The sequence below is a fragment of the Nerophis ophidion genome, linkage group LG10, assembly GCF_033978795.1.
Source record: "Nerophis ophidion isolate RoL-2023_Sa linkage group LG10, RoL_Noph_v1.0, whole genome shotgun sequence".
Classification (NCBI taxonomy): domain Eukaryota; kingdom Metazoa; phylum Chordata; class Actinopteri; order Syngnathiformes; family Syngnathidae; genus Nerophis; species Nerophis ophidion.
Window position 1 is genome coordinate 25,930,880 of NC_084620.1, and position 21,475 is coordinate 25,952,354.

Consider the following 21,475-nt stretch of genomic DNA (forward strand, 5'->3'; position numbering starts at 1 on the left):
TTAAGAGGAAAGCAGCAAGTGTACTACACAAGGAGGATTGTGGGTAGAAACACGTCAAAAATTCCACCTGACAGTTCTCTCTATCGGCTTGTATAGCAACACTTTTCTCTGCTGAAATCACAGTGTGGATCGGCAATACTTCATTTCCAGTAACGTTTAATCTGACTTTTCTCATATTACCAATTTCTCAATACCCTACTTACACTGAAACGCCTTTAGAGTGCGTATGTACGTTCACAGTGAGTCGTACGGCAAAATGCAGTGCATTGTCAGTATACTCCAAACGGTCAAAATGGTGAGTATCCAGTGCTGAGCTGGAATACCGTATTTTTCGGAGTATAAGTCGCTCCGGAGTATAAGTCGCACCAGAAAATGCATAATAAAGAAGGAAAAAAACGTATATAAGTCGCATTTTTTAGGGATATTAATTTGATAAAACCCAACACCAAGAATAGATATTTGAAAGGCAATTTAAAATAAATAAAGAATAGTGAACAACAGGCTGAATAAGTGTACGTTATATGACGCATGAATAACCAACTGAGAAGGTGCCTGGTATGTTAACGTAACATATTATTGTAAGAGTCATTCAAATAACTATGACATATAGAACATGCTATACGTTTACCAAACAATCTGTCACTCCTAATCGCTAAATCCCATGAAATCTTATACATCTAGTCCAGGGGTCGGCAACCTAAAATGTTGAAAGAGCCATATTGGACCAAAAATACAAAAACAAATCCGTCTGGAGCCACAAAAAATTAAACGCCAAATTACATACAGATAGTGTGTCATGAGATATAAATTTAATTATGATGACTTAAAGGAAACTAAATTAGCTCAAGTATACCTACAAATGAGGCATAATGATGCAATATGTACATTAGCTTGCAGTCATGCAGTGACCAAATATGTCTGATTAGCGCTCCACATAAGTCAATAACATCAACAAAACTCACCTTTGTGCATTCATGTACAAAGTTAAAAGTTTGGTGGACAAAATGAGACAGAAAAAGAAGTGGCATAAAACACGTCTTAGAAAGTGGGAGAAAGTTATACATGTAAACAAACTACAGTGAGTTCAGAGACCGCTAAAATTAGTCGGACAAAACGGTGCTCACCAAATACTCGAATCAATGAAGCATGTTTTAATATAAACAGTGTGCTTTATAGCAATTAGGGTGGTTTGTGTTTGTCCTCCTCCAGAAACCATTTTTAAACAAAAAATCTGTTTTTTCCCCTCATCTTTTTCCATTTTCATATATTTTTGAAAAAGCTCCAGAGAGCCACTAAGGTGGCGCTAAAGAGTCGCATGCGGCTCCAGAGCCCCGGGTTGCCGACCCCCGATCTAGTCTCTTACGTGAATGAGCTAAATAATATTATTTGATATTTCACGGTAATGTGCTAATAATTTCACACATAAGTCACTCCTGAGTATAAGTTGGACCCCTGGCCAAATTATGAAAAAAACTGCGACTTATAGTCCAAAAAATACGGTACTGTAGTTAGTACACTTCAATAAGTATACTGTGTACACTGTGTACTTAGTTCCTGAGAGCACATCTGGTGTTCCAAATTCATTACTGACGTTGCACATTTACTGAAACATAATGATCGCAATATTTACCCACTTCCACCTTCTCTTCTTAAATGGTGAATTGCAACCACCCGATTTAGTCCCTCCCCTTCCGCTACAGGGCTGCTAAATGATCTGCTCCATTACTGCATACTTACCAATGTGATCTTTTTGAGTGCAACATCCAGGTACTTACAGTGCACTGCATTCGGCGGGACCAGTGCACTCAAAATCCTATTCTATGAGACAGACTATCAAATCAAAAGCAGAATCTGAAGCGAGAGGTATATGTATGCAAAGAAAAGGGCAGTTGGTCCTCGCCACATTTGCGCTTCAAATATTGCGTCTTCACCACATTTTTTTTGAAAGCGTTTTCTACAACATTTGCCTCAAATTAAGCAGTTCCAAGCATAAAACATGGCTACTAAATTCACAAAAAATACCCATTCTACGATGATATTGGCCACTAGATGAGATCAAACCAACCAGATCACACTGTTTAGTATTGCAGCCACTGATTGGCTCAGCCTCAAGCAGTACTGTCATATTGGATTAAAAGAGTGTAAAGGTGACTAAAGGGTGTTATTTTATGTTAGGGGACTCATAATGTTGAAAATTGTATTTAGAACGTGGTAAATAAGTTTTTATACTCGAGCTATGAAAATAATCAAATATAATTATTATTTTCTACTTTGCAGAAATTCATTAATTATGTCCGTAACCAATTAACAGCGATAAACAAGGGATTATTTTAATACAAAATGAAATTTGACACAAGCGAAAAGTGGTGGAAAAAGATGGCAGACAATTCATTGGGTGATCCGAAAGCTTTGTCGCGTGGTTGCGATTCACCATGAAAAGGGAAAGAAAATGAAGAAGAAAAAGCGGGTAAGTATTGACATCGTCCATTCCTGGTAAGTACGCAGCGACATTTTGTGATATGAGGCTATGCCCTCCAAATTTACACACTCTGGATTGATTTGAGACAGCAATATGGAGGCGAGATGGAACTTAATGAGGGTGGTAAGAATCCAAAATTGTGTTTGAAATTGTACACTTACTGTGTACTTACTTAAATATACTTAGTTTTTTTCAGCGCCTAAGTGCGTACAGCGATATGCAGTGTTCTGTCTGTACTGGGTGTTGCACTGAAAACGGTGATGGACACTCATTGTTGATAGTCGCTACACGATCGGTCCACGCATGCGCAAGGACTACGTCGCTTCCTTCACTTGCAATTTCTACGAGGCAGCTTCTGCATCCAGTGATGTGCGATTTGATGCAGAAATATCGATACCACCGATACCAGATCTTTATGCTTTAATATCGATCCTCCAATCAATATATCGATACTTTTGGTACTTTAGTTCTGGGGTGTCCAAACTTTTTCCACCCTGGGCTACAAATTGAAAAGTGAAAGTATGCAGGGGTCGTATTGGTATTTTTTCATTCAGAAAAATGGTAAAATAAGATTGTCTCAGTTATGTATTACTGTATGAGTGACTGAGTACATCATTAATATTTACTAGTTAGAACATTTCAACTTTTTCTCATTAAAAAACGTACTTTTGCTCTTTTCTCTTACATTTTCACTCTTGTTTTTTTCCCATGTACAAACCCCGTTTCCATATGAGTTGGGAAATTGTGTTAGATGTAAATATATACGGAATACAATGATTTGCAAATCATTTTCAACCCATATTCAATTGAATATGCTACAAAGACAAGATATTTGATGTTCAAACCCATAAACTTTATTATTTTTTTGCAATTAATAATTAACGTAGAATTTCATGGCTGCAACACGTGCCAAAGTAGTTAGGAAAGGACATGTTCACCACTTTGTTACATCACCATTTCTTTTAACAACACACAATAAACGTTTGGGAATGAAGGAAACTAATTGTTGAAGCTTTGAAAGTGGAATTCTTTCCCATTCTTGCCGGACTTTATCAATGAATTCTCAGAGTTCGTTGCTGATATAGTGACGCACGCCGATAATATAATCATAACGGGGGACTTTAATATCCATATGAATACCCCATCGGACCCACCGTGCGTAGCACTCCAGACTATAATTGATTGCTGTGGTCTCACACATATAAGAAATGAACCCACACATCGCAACGGTAATACGATAGACCTAGTGCTTGTCAGGGGTATCACCGTTTCCAAAGTTACGATACTCCCGTATACTAAAGTATTGTCCGATCATTACCTTATAAAATTCGATGTTCAGACGCATGTTCGTCAAACTAATAATAATAATAACTGCTATAGCAGCCGCAACATTAATACGGCCACAACGACAACTCTTGCTGACCTACTGCCCTCGCTAATGGCACCATTCCCAAAGTATGTGGGCTCTATTGATAACCTCACTAACAACTTTAACGACGCCCTGCGCGAAACCATTGATAGCATAGCACCGCTAAAGTTAAAAAAGGTTCCAAAAAAGCGTACCCCGTAGTTTACAGAAGAAAATAGAGCTCAAAAATTATGTAGAATGCTGGAAAGCAAATGGCGCACGACTAAACTTGAGGTGCACCATCAAGCATGGAGTGATAGTTTAATAACTTATAAACACATGCTTACCTTAGCTAAAGCTAAATATTACTCAAATCTCATCCACCGTAATAAAAACGATCCCAAATTTTTGTTTAGTACGGTAGCATCGCTAACCCAACAAGGGACCCCTTCCAGTAGCTCCACCCACTCAGCTGATGACTTTATGCAATTCTTTAGTAAGAAAATTGAAGTCATTAGAAAGGAGATTAAAGACAATGCGTCCCAGCTACAACTGGGTTCTATTAACACAGATACGATTGTATATACGGCGGATACTGCCCTCCAAAATAGTTTCTCTCGTTTTGAGGAAATAACATTAGAGGAATTGTTATAACGTGTAAATGGAATAAAACAAACAACATGTTTACTTGACCCTCTTCCTGGGAAACTGATCAAGGAGCTCTTTGTATTATTAGGTCCATCAGTGCTAAATATTATAAACTTATCACTTTCCTCGGGCACTGTTCCCCTAGCATTCAAAAAAGCGGTTATTCATCCTCTTCTCAAAAGACTTAACCTCGATCCTGACCTCATGGTAAACTACCGACCGTTGTCTCACCTTTCATTTATTTAAAAAATCCTCGAAAAAATTGTTGCGGAGCAGTTAAATGAACACTTAGCGTCTAACAATCTATGTGAAACCTTTCAATCCGGTTTTAGAGCAAATCACTCTACAGAGACAGCCCTCGCAAAAATGACTAATGATCTATTGCTTACGATGGATTCTGATGCGTCATCTATGTTGCTGCTCCTCCATCTTAGCGCTGCTTTCGATACCGTCGATCATAATATTTTATTAGAACGTATCAAAACACGAATTGGTATGTCAGACTTAGCCCTGTCTTGGTTTAACTCTTATCTTACTGACAGGATGCAGTGCGTCTCCCATAACAATGTGACATCGGACTACGTTAAGGTAACATGTGGAGTTCCTCAGGGTTCGGTCCTTGGCCCTGCACTCTTCAGCATCTACATGCTGCCGCTAGGTGACATCATACGCAAATACGGTGTTAGCTTTCACTGTTATGCTGATGACACCCAACTCTACATGCCCCTAAAGCTGACCAACACGCCGGACTGTAGTCAGCTGGAGGCGTGTCTTAATGAAATTAAACAATGGATGTCCGCCAGCTTTTTGCAACTCAACGCCAAAAAAACGGAAATGCTGATTATCGGTCCTGCTAGACACCGACCTCTATTTAATAATACAACTTTCACATTTGACAACCAAACAATTAAACAAGGCGACTCGGTAAAGAATCTGGGTATTATCTTCGACCCAACTCTCTCCTTTGAGTCACACATTAAAAGCGTTACTAAAACGGCCTTTTTTCATCTCCGTAATATCGCTAAAATTCGCTCCATTCTGTCCACTAAAGACGCTGAGATCATTATCCATGCGTTTGTTACGTCTCGCCTCGATTACTGTAACGTATTATTTTCGGGTCTCCCCATGTCTAGCATTAAAAGATTACAGTAGGTACAAAATGCGGCTGTTAGACTTTTGACAAGAACAAGAAAGTTTGATCGCATTACGCCTGTACTGGCTCACCTGCACTGGCTTCCTGTGCACTTAAGATGTGACTTTAAGGTTTTACTAATTACGTATAAAATACTACACGGTCTAGCTACAGCCTATCTTGCCGATTGTATTGTACCATATGTCCCGGCAAGAAATCTGCGTTCAAAGGACTCCGGCTTATTAGTGATTCCCAAAGCCAGAAAAAGTCTGCGGGCTATAGAGCGTTTTCATTTCGGGCTCCAGTACTCTGGAATGCCCTCCCGGTAACAGTTTGAGATGCCACCTCAGTAGAAGCATTTAAGTCTCACCTTAAAACTCATTTGTATACTCTAGCCTTTAAATAGACTCCCTTTTTAGACCAGTTGATCTGCCGTTTCTTTTCTTTTTTCTCCTATGTCCCACTCTCCCTTGTGGAGGGCGTCTGGTCCGATCCGGTGGCCATGTACTGCTTGCCTGTGTATCGTCTGGGGACATCTCTGCGCTGCTGATCCGCCTCCGCTTGGGATGTTTTCCTGCTGGCTCCGCTGTGAACGGGACTCTCGCTGCTGTGTTGGATCCGCTTTGGACTGGACTCTCGCGACTGTGTGGATCCATTATGGATTGAACTTTCACAGTATCATGTTAGACCCGCTCGACATCCATTGCTTTCCTCCTCTCCAAGGTTCTCATAGTCATCATTATCACCGACGTCCCACTGGGTGTGAGTTTTCCTTGCCCTTATGTGGGCCTACCGAGGATGTCGTAGTGGTTTGTGTTGTGGTTTGTGCAGCCCTTTGAGACACTAGTGATTTAGGGCTATATAAGTAAACATTGATTGATTGATTGATTGATTATGTAGAGCTTCGTATTTTACGCTTCATAATGCGCAACACATTTTCGATGGGAGACAGGTCTTGACTGCAGATGGGCCAGGGAAGTACCAGCACTCTTTTTTTTACAATGCCACGCTGTTTGTAACACTTGTCTTGCTGAAATAAGCAGGGGCGTCCATGATACGTCCATGGTAACGTTGCTTGGATGACAACATATGTTGCTCCAAAACCTGTATGCACCTTTCAGCGTTAATAGTGCCTTCACAGATGTGTAAGTTACCCATGCCTTGGGCACTAATACACCCCCATACCATTACTGATGCTGGCTTTTGAACTTTGCGCCTATAACAATCCGGATGGTTATTTTCCTCTTTGTTCTGGAGGACACCACATCCTCTGTTTCCAAATATAATTTGAAATGTGGACTCGTCAGACCACAGAACACTTTTCCAATTTGCATCAGTCCATCTTAGATGAGCTCGGGCCCAGCCAAGCCGGTTGTGTTTCAGGGTATTGTTGATAAATTGGTTTGGCTTTGCAAAGTAGAGTTTTAACTTGCACTTACAGATGTAGCGACCAACTGTAGTTACTGACAGTTAATTTATGAAGTGTTCCTGAGTCCATGTGGTGATATCCTGTACACACTGATATCGGTTTTTGATGCAGTACCGCCTGAGGGATCAAAAGTCCGTAATATCATCGCTTCCGTGCAGTGATTTCTCCAGATTCTCAGAACTTTTTGATGATTTTACGGACCATAGATGGTAAAATCCTTAAATTCCTTACAATAGCTCATTGAGAAATGTTGTTCTAAAACCGTTCGACAAGTTGCTTACAAAATGGTGACCCTTGCCCCATCCTTGTTTGTGAATGACTTAGCATTTCATGGAAGCTGTTTTTAAACCCAATCATGGCACCCACCTGTTCCCAATTAGCCTGCACACCTGTGGGATGTTCCATATAAGTGTTTGATGAGAATTCTTCAACTTTATCAGTATTTATTGCCACCTTTCCCAACTTATTTGTCATGTGTTGCTGGCATCAAATTATAAAGTTAATGATTTGCAAAAAAAAATTGTTTATCATTTTGAACATCAAATATGTTGTCTTTGTAGCATATTCAACTGAATATGGGTTGAAAATGATTTGAAAATCATTGTTTTACGTTTATATTTACATCCAATACAATTTCCCAACTCATATGGAAACAGGGTTTTTAAGAATAAAATAGGAATAATAATGGTCACACGATTGTGTAACTGCATAATCCCGTGTGTCAAAAATTCCGCCTGTACAAAAATATTAATGTTCAGTCAAACATTTAACAGTGTTTATTGTAGTTGTTGTAATTTTTCAAATTATTCCATTAGCTTGTATCATATTATTTTCAATTAACTAACCAAACTGTGTTTATATTTTAAGCATACTTTATTTTATTTTTATTTTGAGTGCTTCTCATATTTCAAATTAGGAGTGTCTAAACTTTTTCTACCAAAAGTCGGATACTAAAAAGGCAAAAATAGGGAAGGGGGCGGGGGGTATGTACTTAACAAAAAAGGTTAAATAACTGCAAACATGTTTTATATTCTAGTTTCTTCAAAATAGCCATCCTTTGCTCTGATTACGGTTTTGCACACTCTTTGCATTCTCTCGATGAGCTTCAAGAGGTAATCACCTGAAAGCGTTTTCACTTCACAGGTGTTATAGTTTTGATGCCTACAGTGACAATCTACAATGTAAATTGTCACAAAAATATAGAAAACCCATTGAATGAAAAGGTGTGTCCAAACTTTTGGCCTGTACTGTATATTTGCAGGCTAACAAAAAAAGTATACTTTGTAATTGGCAGTATTGTGAATTGATGTATTCCACTTAAATAACGTGGTAAAAGAGATTATTTTATCTAATTTAGTTGATGGGCTTCTGGTTGTGCCAGGTTGTGTCAGTCAGTTGACAGTATTCTTGATATAATAGTACATAATGTTTGTTTTGTATTTAATGCTTATCACATTACATTGTTAATGAAATAAAGATTATAAGAAAAATAACAGCCTGTTAACAGTAACAGCATGCATGAACATAACAAGCAAGTCGACAACAAGTGACGTGGTTTTTGCACGTGCGTCCTCCAGTACCGATTGTGTAGTGACGCTGCACCCTCAAATGTAACGTGAGGAAGGGCAGGGACTTACTTCAAATAATGGCGGCCGAAGAATAACCTTTGGTGGTGGAAAGCCATAAACAGAAGGTGGTATATATTGCAATTGTAATTTCTGGTAAGTGTGCAACAGCACTTTCAAAATCTGTGCGCTCTCATGAACAAAGTATACAGGTGATCTCCAACTGTACTCTCTTCCACATTCATGTTCACACATTTTTTTTTTTTACTTTAAATTGTAAATATTTTTTCATTGTAATTTAAATAGAAAGTGGTTTTATGGCCCGAGCTGCAGGCAGAAAAGAGTGATGTGTAACCGAATATTTTTTAAGTACTGCACAGTATACAGTTGTCCCTTGTTTATCGCTGTTAAGTTCCAGACATGACGGCGATAAACACTTTTCTGTAAGTAGGAATCAACTGTAAATAAAATAGTTGTATAAAACAAAAACTGTTTACAACCTTATAAGTACATTTTTCAACATTATAAGAACTCTTTAGACCAGGGGTCTCAAAGTCAATTTACCTGGGAGCCACTGGATGCAGAAACTGGGTGAGGCTGGGCAGCAAGAAAAGATTTCTTAAAAAAATCTAACATGCACTTTTCAATGAATTCACCTTCTATGAATGGCTTTCCCGTCCTAGCATTGCTAGGGCAGGAAAGCCAACCCTCACGATTTTTCCGGGAGACTCCTGAATTTCAGTGCACCTCCCGACAATTTACCGGTGCAACCATTTTCCCTGAATTTGTCCCAATTTTCAGCAGGCCCGCATTATTAAGGGCTGCCGTGACTGCACTGCTTTTAACGTCCTCTACAACAGTGGTTCTCAACCTTTTTTAAGTGATGTACCCCCTGTGAACATTTTTTTAATTCAAGTATCCCCTAATCAGAGCAAAGCATTTTTGGTTGAAAAAAAGAGATAAAGAAGTAAAATCAGCACTATGTCATCAGTTTCTGATTTATTAAATTGTATAACAGTGCAAAAATATTGCTCATTTGTAGTGGTCTTTCTTGAACTATTTGGAAAAAAAGATTTAAAAATAACTAAAAAACTTGTTGAAAAATAAACAAATAATTCAATTATAAATAAAGATTCCTACACATAGAAGTAATCATCAACTTAAAGTGCCCTCTTTGGGGATTGTAAAAGAGATCCATCTGGATTCATCAACTTCATTCTTAACATTTCTTCACAAAACAAGAAATCTTTAACATCAATATCTATGGAACATGTCCACAAAAAATCTAGTTGTCAACACTGAATATTGCATTGTTGCATTTCTTTTCACAGTTTATGAAGTTGCATTTATATTCTGTTGAAGTGTTATCCAACAAATATATTCATTAAGTATTTATAACTGACTGATATTTTTTAAAATGTTTTTGATAAATCTCACTTAGCCCTTTGTAGACTTTCACGTAGCGTACCATCGTTAAGAGAACTACTGCTGTACAACTCGCCATTGTGCACATAACACAACTAAAGTGACAGCTCTTAATGATGTCGTGCGAGACTTGTGCAGAACAATGTCGGTGGCTGCAAGACGTACTTAGTCAACAGCCATACAGGTCACATTGAGGGTGGCCGTATAAACGAGTTTAACACTGTTACAAATATGCGCCACACTTTGAACCCACACCACACAAGAATGAAAAATACATTTTGGGATAACATCCGCACCCCAACACAACTTAAACACAAGAGAAAAAATACCCAGAACACCTTGCAGTCCTAACTCTCCCGGGCTACAATATACACAACCTCAACCGACGCAAGTAGGGAGGGTGGTTGCGTGGGTGTGTGTATTGTAGCCCGAAAGAGTCAGGGCTGCATGGGATTCCGGGTATTTGATCTGTTGAGTTTATGTTGTATTACGGTGTGGATGTTCTCCTGAAATGTGTTTGTCATTCTTGTTTGGTGTGGGTTCACAGTCTGGCACATATTTGTAACAGTGTTGAAGTTTGGTTACGGCCACACTCCGTGTGACCTGTGTGGCTGTTGACCAAATATCACACATGTATACTGCTCAGCTAAATGTAACAAGCAAATAGGCTTGCACGCTGTCTGTACAGGATTCAGAGTGTGTTAAGAACAGTGCCATTGCGGCAACCCCTGAGTATTGTTGATTTGGTAAAAATCGGCAGGGATTTCCATAGAGTGGATATCCTGATATTAAGGGAACTCCCATGAAAATTGGGAATGTTGGGAAGTATGATGCTGTCAAGTTCCGTTCAAATTAAACTCGCGGGCCGCACATACATTAAATTGTCGTATCAAAGTGCGGGCCGCAAAATAACATCTTGCGGGCCGCAATTGGCCCGCATGTTTGAGACCCCTGCTTTAGACGTTAAATAACATCCTTAAGCCACTTTTACACACTTTGAATACAGTACTGTAATGCTGTCTGAGGCTGAGCCAATCAGTGGCCAATAAACTAAAAGTGCTGGTCTCCTCTTGTGGACAATACTACTGTAGTCTTGATATGTTTAGTTTATTTGGCCATTACATTTTTTTAAATTTAGGCCCCCAAAATGGGGAAATATGCTTTTAGAAGATAAATAAATTGCTTTTTGAAAATCTGCAATGTGGTGAAGTCGCACTACATCAGGCGGTATGTGGCGAGGTACAATTACTGTATGCATGTCGTTTTTTTGGATGCAAAACTGAATGTCAATAACTGGGACAGGCCATAAAAATTGCATTTCAGTCTTTTTATGGTGCCTCCATTATTCACGGTTTTCTTGTCATTCACCAGGGCTCTTGGACTGTTACCCTCGCTAACAGAAGGGATCAACTGTACACAGCATACTTACTTACAGAAGTATTCCATTGGACAATCTACTGTGCATCTGCAAAGTATTCACTGCCCTTTATTTTGTTCCACCTTTTGTTATGTTGCAGCCTTATCCCAGAAAATACCCCATAATGAAAATGTAAAAAGTTTTTTTATTTCGAATGTATTAAAAACATAAATAAAAATAAAAATAACACCCATGTACATAAGTATTCACAACCTTTGCACAATACTTTGTTGATACACCTTTGGCAGCAATTACAGCCTCAAGTTTATTTGAATACAATGCCTCAAGCTTGTATGAGGGGCCGTTAGGGACATTATTCAGAATTACCTCTTACATACACTACTGAAATGCTCTCACATAAACAACTGAAATGTTTTTCTCTCACACACACTACTAAAACACTCTTATACACACGACTGAAACACTTTTATACACACTACTGAAATGCTCTCACATAAACAACTGCAATTTTTTCTCTCACACACACTACTGAAACACTCTTATACACACGACTAAAACACTCTTATACACACTACTGAAATGCTCTCATATAAACAACTGCAATTTTTTCTCTCACACACACTACTGAAACACTCTTATACACACAACTGAAATGCTCTCACATACACTACTGAAATGCTCTTACATACACTACTGAAATGCTCTCACATAAACTACTGAAATGCTCTTACATACACTACTGAAATGCTCTTACATACACTACTGAAATGCTCTCACATACACTACTGAAACATTCTTATACACACAACTGAAATGCTCTTACATACACTACTGAAATGCTCTCACATAAACAACTAAAATGCTCCCACATAAACAACTAAAATGTTTTACTCTCACGTACACACACACACCACTTGCGTGTGAGAGACAACAATTTTAGTAGTATGTGTGCAAGGATTTCAGTTATATGTATGAGAGCATCTTACCAGTGTACATGAGAGCATCTTACTAGTTTGTATAAGCGACATTGCATTCCGGTTCCGGTCACCAATAATGCCCGCCCCTTTTTATTATTTTTTATTTTTTAAAGCCAAGTTGTTTGCGAACAAAATGTTTGCCTAACTGCCGACAAGCAGCCTAACGGAGGCAGGAGCTCTACTTCATAATTTGAGGGCTTCAGCGGAGAATATAAGAACACTTTCAATGCAACAAGGGTCGGGCTGCCGCCGTGGGTTACACACGCGTGCCTCGACACCTGAGCGGCCACTTTTTCCTCCCGACAGCCAAGCAGCCTGGAGCACTCGTTCCGTTGCGATAGTGCACCGTCCGCAGCATTATTAAGCACAACCTTCCAGCTCATGGACATCGGGTCAAGAGGAGGAAAAGGTAATTAGACATTATTTATTTGAAAATGACTGTTGAATCCAACGGAATGTAAGGCAACATAGTATTGTAGCCATTAAGCAGTTAGCCTTGTTTGCCTCCACTACAAACAAGTTAGCAACTAGTGTTTCTGTGGCTCCTAAGAGTCTCCCATCTATTGCAAACTTGACGTTTGTCTCGGAGGAAACGGAAAAAATATACTGTCAAATCAGCTAATAATGTTTGCAGAGTTGTTGCTATGGTAACATGTCGAAATGTGAGTCACGTCGTGGTACGTCAGTAGCTGATCGAAGAGTAATAATAATAATAGATTAAATGTATTTAGCGCTTTTATTTGGACTAGATAAGGGGTCCCCAAATGTCCATCATCCGGCCCGCTGCTGGAATATTTTTTTTTTTTGTATTATTTTCTTAAATCTGTCTTTTCTAATCCATTTTTTGATGTTCCAATATAAGTCATACATTTTCCCGTATGACTTATATTGTCTTAGCTGTTTTCATGTGATCTGATTGTTACATTCTTATTTCAGAGTCACCACGCAGCTGCAGCACCATTTCAACAATGACGGAACACACAACCTCTGGATTCATGGAACTTCCCTGCACATAAATATATTAATTGGAATATTCAATAAATCTTACATAAATATATGAATCATCTTTTTTTTTCCTCGAAAAATGTTCCTTATAACTTATTATTCATATACTTTTCAATGTTGCTTGTAGTCAGACAATAGATATTGTTTGTCTAAATTTATAGTTTAAGTTAATGTGTTAATATTTACACCTAGCCCCTAACATAATACTCATAAGACAAATAATTGTGTATCACAAACATTTGGGACAAGTTTGGGGACATTTTGACAAAGTGTGTGTTGTGGTGGTGGGGGGGTGCGGGGGGGTTGACAACACTAGTCAGAGCATGTATTTTAAAATAACTTAAAAACCTCAATGGTAGAAATAAGTGTTTACAGCACAAACATATTGCAGTGTTATTTTGATATTTGCAATAATAAAGTGGGCAACTTCATACAGGTCAGTGTAACAGGTTCTTTTTTATTTATTTTTTACAAAATGTTTAAACAAAACCTTAATTCGCAGAATACACTGCACAAGTGAAGAAAACATTTTAACAAACCATACAATTCCCATGTTGTTCACTGAATAATGCGCAAAATTGAATTTACAATGTCTATTCCACAATTGCCATCATTTTCACGTGGGTTCACTTGTTGAAAAATGTTTATTGTCGTCTCACTAATGTTTACATCTATGTCTGGAACTACAATGTTATTATTTGTCTGGAGTTCAGGTAGTGGACCTTCTCTATCAATGCCAAAGTAGTTGTCAGCATCAAAATGCTGTTTATAGCTGGATGGATTCCTGCATTATTAATCAATCAATCAATAAATCAATGTTTATTTATATAGCCCTAAATCACAAGTGTCTCAAAGGGCTGCACAAACCACAACACAAACCATAACGACATCCTCAGTAGAGCCCACATAAGGGCAAGGAAAACTCACCCCAATGGGACGTCGGTGACAGTGACAATGAGGACTATGAGAAACCTTGGAGAGGGCTGGATATGTGGGCAACCACCCCCAGGGGATCGAAAGCAATGGATGTCGAGCGGGTCTAACATGACCCGCTCGACAACCGTGAGAGTCCAGTCCAAAGTGGATCCAACACAGTAGCGAGAGTCCCGTCCATAGAGGAGCCAACAGGAAACCATCCCAAGCGGAGAATGTCCCCAGCCGATACACAGGCGAGCGGTCGAACCTGGGTCCCAACTCTGGATGAGCGGTCCATTCTGGGTCCCGACTCTGGACAACCAGTACTTCATCCATGGCCACTGGACCGGACGCCCTCCACAAGGGAGAGTGGGACAGAGGAGAAAAAGAAAAGAAACGGCAGATCAACTGGTCTAAAAAGGGGGTCTATTTAGAGGCTAGAGTATACAAATGAGTTTTAAGGTGAGACCTAAATGCTTCTATTGAGGTAGCATCTCAAACTGTTACCAGGAGGCCATTCCAGAGTACTGGAGCCCGAACGGAAAACGCTCTATAGCCCGCAGACTTTTATTGGGCTCTGGGAATCACTAATAAGCTGGCGTCCTTTGAACGCAGATTTCTTGCGGGGACATATAGTACAATACAATTGGCAAAATAGGCTGCAGCTAGACTGTGTAGTATTTTATACGTAAGTAGTAAAACCTTAAAGTCACATCTTAAGTGCACAGGAAGCCAGTGCAGGTGAGCCAGTATAGGCGTAATATGATCAAACTTTCTTGTTCTTGTCAAAAGTCTCGCAGCCGCATTTTGTACCAACTGTAATCGTTTAATGCTAGACATGGGAAGACCCGAAAATAATACGTTACAGTAATCGAGACAAGACGTAACGAACGCATGGATAATGATCTCGGCGTCACTAGTGGACAAAATGGAGCGAATTTTAGCGATATTATGGAGATGAAAGAAGGCCGTTTTAGTAACATTCTTAATGTGTGACTCAAACGAGAGAGCTGGGTCGAAGATAATACCCAGATTCTTTACCGAGTCGCCTTGTTTAATTGTTTGGTTGTCAAATGTGAAAGTTGTATTATTAAATAGAGGTCGGTGTCCAGCAGGACCGATAATCAGCATTTCTGTTTTTTGGGCGTTGAGTTGCAAAAAGTTAGCGGACATCCATTGTTTAATTTCATTAAGACATGCCTCCAGCTGACTACAATCCGGCGTGTTGGTCAGCTTTGGGGGCATGTAGAGTTGGGTGTCATCAGCATAACAGTGAAAGCTAACTCCGTATTTGCGTATGACCTCACCTAGCGGCAGCATGACACCTGAATGCCACAGCTGAAGTTGTGTCTGCCCCCCTTGCGTTGAGATGCAAAGAAGTTGTTTGGAAGCCAACTTCCATGAATCCAGAGGTTGTGTATTCCGTCCTTGTTGAAATGGTCATGCAGCTGTCTCTGAAATAAGAATGTAACAATCAGATCACATGAAAACAGCTAAGAAAATATAAGTCATACGGGAAAATGCATTTTTAGACAATATGTTTTGCTTGAGCGACTAGGGGACACTTAAAAAAATGAATTAGAAAAGACACATTTAAAATAATAATACAAAAAATAATAATTCCAGCGGGCCGGGTGTTGGACATTGGCGGGCAGTATGTGGCCTGCGGGCCGTAGTTTAGCACCCCTTATCTAGTCCAAATAAATGCGCTAAATAAATGTAATCTATTATTATTACTATTCGATCAGCTACTGACGTACCACGTAGTGACTAACATTTCGACATGTTACCATAGCAACAACTCTGCAAACATTATTAGCTGATTTGACAGTGTACTTTTTCCGTTTTCTCCGAGACAAACGGCAAGTTTGCAATAGATGGGAGACTCTTAGGAGCCGCAGAAACATTAGTTGCTAACTTGTTTGTAGTGGAGGCACTCAAGGCTAACTGCTTAATGGCTATAATGCCATGTTGCCTTACATTCCGTGGGATTCAACAGTCATTTAGAAATAAATCATGTCTAATTACCTTTTCCTCCTCTTGACCCGATGTCCATGAGCCGGAAGGTTGCGCTTGATAATGCTGCGGACGGTGCACTATCGCAACGGAACGAGTGCTCCAGGCTGCTTGGCTGTCGGGAGGAAAAAGTGGCCGCTCAGGTGTCGAGGCACGCATGTGTAACCCACGGCGCCAGCCCGACCCTTGTTGCATTGAAAGTGTTCTTATATTCTCCGCTGAAGCCCTCAAATTATGAAGTAGAGCTCCCGTAAGCTACTTGTCGGCAGTTAGGCAGACATTTTGTTCACAAACAACTTGGCATTAAAAAAAAAAAAAGAAATGAAAAGGGGCGGGCATTATTGGTGACCGGAACCGGAATGCTATGTCACCTATACACACGAGTAAGATGCTCTCATATACACTGGTAAGATCCTCTCATACACACTGGTAAGATGCTCTCATACATATAACTGAAATCCTTGCACACATACTACTAAAAGTGTTGTCTCTCACACACAAGTGGTGTGTGTGTGTGTGTGCATGAGAGTAAAACATTTTAGTTGTTTATATAAGAGCATTTCAGTAGTGTGTATAAGAGTGTTTCAGTATTGTATGTGAGAGCATTTCAGTAGTGTATGTAAGAGCATTTCAGTAGTGTATGTAAGAGCATTTCAGTAGTGTATGTGAGAGCATTTCAGTAGTGTATGTAAGAGCATTTCAGTAGTGTATGTAAGAGCATTTCAGTAGTTTATGTAAAAGCATTTCAGTAGTGTATGTAAGACCATTTCAGTAGTGTATGTGAGAGCATTTCAGTAGTGTGTAGAAGAGTGTTTCACTAGTGTGTGTGAGAGAAAAACATTTCAGTTGTTTATGTGAGGACATTTGAGTAGTGTGTATAAGAGTGTTTCAGTAGTGTGTGTGAGAGAATAACATTTCAGTTGTTTATGTGAGAGCATTTCAGTAGGGTATGTAAGAGGTAATTCTGAATAATGTCGCTAACGGCCCCTCATAAGCTTGGCACACCTATCTTTGGGCAGTTTCACCCATTCCTATTTGCCCATTCTTTTTTGCAGCACCCCTCAAGCTCCATCAGGTTGGTTAAGAAGCGTTGGTTTCAGGATGTCTTGTCACATTGTCATCATGTCAAATGAATTTATTCCATTTTGGAATAGGCTGTAACATAAAATGTGGAAAAGGTGAAGCGCTGTGACTACTCTCCAGAAGCACTGCATGCATTTTTACACTCCCTTGTACAAACATGATAGTTTGGGTGTGTGGTATTGTTACTGTGCAGTCATTCTAGAAATCCCACTTTATGAACTTCTGCTACACATTTGCACAAAGGGGGACATTTTTGGAAGAATCTGTTTGTTTTTTTTGCCACCACTGCAACAAGAAGGGTAGTCATTTGGTTCATATGAAGATTTGCAGCAGTAATGCAGGGTATTTGCATGTTCAATTCCCAGTGGGAGACTTCTACAATGGCAGTTGCATCGAAGAGAGGGAGGGAGGCGCGAGGGGCGGACCCTAGCAGTGAGTCCACCTACTTGACCTTTCAAAATATCACCTTTCCTTGCCCTGGACTATTAGGATACAAACACACATTATTAACACACAGCAGAGCATTTTAACCTTAACAGAAGCAGAGAATTCACACTCAATTTAGCACTGTTGTCTCTCTATACTGTACACACGGGATGCAGGTTTTCATATATGAATACACTCCAAGTGCCTCAACTAGTACACTTATTGCAAAAAGGGGGGACACCACAGTAAGATAAGTGATTGAGTGTCACGGTGCGACCAGACAGCCTTGTTGACCAAAGGTGCTGTTTTTGGTGACCTATTTACAGGAGCGAGAGCTACACAGAAGTCCTCTTTGTTTCATTCTCCTGCCTTGCTCAGGATTAAATGCTTATCATAGTCCTCCCCTCGGTGGTGAAAGTCGTCCTCTTGCGTGCCAAGCAGCAGTCCGTTAGTGGTTTTTGCGTAGATTCCGTCCTTTATTGTTCTGTAGGAGTGGCTGGAAGGCCTCCAAATGGGGTCTTCCCACTGCAATATGTCCTCATATTGTTATACAGTCTTATCCCGCTGGTCATTCAAACAAGAAATGAAATGGCTAAATAAATTGTCACATCCTGTCTTCATCAAGCATAATTTTTGGAATGCCTTGCCGTTCACTCAATGGATTTTTTTTTTATATGCACACATGTTTATTGTAGTGTTTTGGATGGAAGTGATTCAATAATTTAGTCAACAGACAAGGAGAAATGTTTTTAAGAGCTTTTTTTAAACACTTGTTTTTTTGTGAGTGCAAAGTGCATCTGTGAGCTAGTTGCTTAGCAACCCTTTACTTCTGGTTTAGAGATAATGTAGGAATGATTACTGGGTGGTTTTATATGCAGCCATGTACCTGTTGCTTGCCATGGCATTGCATTGATAATGCAATAAATAAAAACAAAACAAAACAAAAATTGAAATTCAGTATTACACAAATGATTTGTCACAGCTTTTTTACTGCGACGGACATATAAATACATTAAATTACAAAAAAAAATAAAAATATGTATTTTTTTTAAACAGGAATAAATTAATTTTATTTTTTTATTTATGAGAGTGAATTTGTAACATCACAAATACGTGTTCTATCGTTAAATTGCACATTGTTTCCCAAACAAATATTAGAAGAACAAATAAGAAAACTTGAGAAAAGTCGTAATGTGATGAGAATAACGCTGTAAAATAACCAGTAGAGCAGAAAATTACGTTAAAAAGGTGTACTAGGTTGAAAATGCAGTTAAAGCTATGAGAACGAAAAAAACACTATATGAATCAAGTTTTGAGAAAAAAATATATAAGAAAAGTCATACATTTATTAAAAAAGTTGTCATAAAACAGGAAACATTTTATATTATTTTGGGGCAAGGTTTAAAAAAACCTATTATGATAAAAATTGTAAAATGATCAAGAATTGAAAGAGTGTTGTTTGTAAAAAGTTGTGCAAGTATGAGAAAGCAGTTAATATTGTACTCACAAAAAATTGGGGAACCTTGCGAATAAAATGTATATGTAAAATTAAAAGAAAAGTCATAAAATTACAAGAAAACTTTCACAAATAATTAATATTTTTTTGATTTTTTTGAAGAACATTAGGAGCCAAAATTAAGTACAATTTGAGAAAAGTTGCAATGTAATGAGAATAATAAAGTGACCAGTAGAGCAGAATATTGCGTAAAAAAGTCTTACTAGTATAATATAAACTGTAACATAAAAAAAGTCATAAACGTACAAGTTGTCATTATAAAAGGACAAATGTCATAATACTATGGGAACATGTTTTAAACTTACGACAGTGTTTACAAAAACAGTATAATGGAAATTGTAAAATTACCAGCACAGCCAAAATATTATTTAAAACAAAATTGTGTAGGGAAAATGTCATAAACAATACCAGAAAAACAAGATCTGAATTAGTAGAGCCGAGTTATTAACGTTTCGTATTTTGTGACAAACCAAACAAAGCAAAGGTTTGGCGCCATGCCACGCCCATATCAGCATTTGTTCGCAATTTATCATCATTGTTATGTGTAGTACCTGTCATTTTAACCGCGACTCATTTGGCCAAAGTTCCGATGAGGGGCTAATTAAAGTACGACTTCTTTTTTTAGCTGAAAAATGGCCCAAAACCATCAGAGAAAAAGTTTGGCGCCACGCCACGCCCACATATTATGGCGTGGGAAAACATTTTCACAATGTATCTTTGCCTATATGTGTAGTATCTGTAGTTTTAACTACAGCTCTTTTGGTCAAATTCCCTCGGAAGAGATCCTTAAAGTGCGACCACTTTTTTTTCGCTGAAAAATGTAAGACAAAAACCAAGATGGTTGACTTCCTGTTCATTTTCAAGTATGGATTCCGAAGACTTTTATGTGCGTTCCGTCATGATAGACGTCTCCTGTGATTTCCGTGTCGCAAAGTGAAATTGGTAGAAGGGGCTTTTTTAAAAAAATTATTTTAAAGGGGGCACTAGAGAACCAATTTAGAAATTTCATTTTCAGGACCCCCAAAATATAAAATCTTTCACCATGCCTGACGCGCCTCAAAATATGGGGACTTTTCATGCATTTTAAGGGCCTTAAAAAGGTGTCCAAACGTGTAGAAGAAAAAACACTACAATTTTAATAGGGTCCTTGCAGATATCTGCATCGCACCTGCTACTCGGGCCCTAAAAATCGAACTATGATTGGAAAACAATGCATAATCCGGACATTAATCAGAAAGTACATATTTTGATAAAAGTTGTAAAGTTAAATATATCAGCTTTCTAATATAAAAAACAGTCATAGTTGGAATAATGCTACAGAAAAGTCAGACTACTGTGTGAATAAACACATAAAATTCAAAGAATAGTTGTAACGCAAAACTTTTTTTTTTTTAAATCTTAGTTTTACGACAGGTTAGTCTTAGTTTTTTTTTCATTGTTTGTGAAACTTATCCCAAAATAGCAACTACTGTGGAAATTGTATATGTGTGTGTCTCTTCTCATAGATTATTGAATGACCTCCATCTTTTTTTTATTGCTCACAACCAAAACCAACAAAATGTAGTTAGAAAGCTGAGTGATTTCTTCGCTAATAAAACGGTTACCTTTCTGTGCAGTTATCTAAGAGAAACATACGTACAGCTTTTGCTGGTCCAAGTGAAGCACCCGGCTATTAGCCTCATGTGATATACTTTATGTACACACATGTACAGCCATGTTCCAATGAGATACTCCCTCTTCCCAGGTTTTGTGCATCAGGACATAAAGAAAGAAAAATATTGGGTTGTACCTTTCCACATGTTTTCCTACAAATCCTTTATAATGATATGGTGTAATTTAAATAAAATACATCTAATACAACCCATAAGAACCCACTTTAAACGTCCTAAAATGGACCCTTTACATTAACCTTGTGCTTGACTGGAACTCGTTCAGTCCCATTGAGAAGCACAGGGAATATTTGAGTGGTTTTAATGTGACGTTCATGTGACAGTCATGTGACAATCATGTGACTATCCCAGGACTTCCCCAAAATGGTAGCATGTCAGGTAAGCTAGCTCATTTCCAAAAGCTCTTTTTTGCCATTAAAAGGTAATTTAACCTTTTTTCCTTTATATTTTTTAATGATGTTGC

The 21,475-nt window shown here is 38.6% G+C and overlaps 1 protein-coding gene and 1 long non-coding RNA gene across 5 annotated transcripts in view; both read right to left on the reverse strand.

Moving 5' to 3' along the window:
- The window catches only part of LOC133560555 (uncharacterized), a 23,047-nt gene extending 6,418 nt beyond the window's left edge, over positions 1-16,629 (reverse strand). For 3 of the 4 annotated variants that reach the window (XR_009808482.1, XR_009808483.1, XR_009808481.1), the window contains exons 1-2: positions 16,330-16,629; positions 15,609-15,755 (exon numbers count right to left, since the gene is read on the reverse strand). This is a non-coding gene — a long non-coding RNA (uncharacterized LOC133560555). Of the gene's footprint in view, positions 1-14,376; positions 15,756-16,329 lie in introns of those variants that run through there. The other variant, XR_009808480.1, reaches the window with a different exon arrangement.
- Positions 16,630-17,282: 653 nt separating this feature from the next.
- kcnc2 (potassium voltage-gated channel, Shaw-related subfamily, member 2) overlaps positions 17,283-21,475 on the reverse strand; it is a 116,488-nt gene continuing 112,295 nt past the window's right edge. Inside the window, exon 4 of the mRNA XM_061913200.1 lies at positions 17,283-18,351. Coding sequence (XP_061769184.1) covers positions 18,275-18,351 — 77 coding nt within the window. The 3' untranslated portion in view covers positions 17,283-18,274. The remainder of the gene's footprint in view (positions 18,352-21,475) is intronic.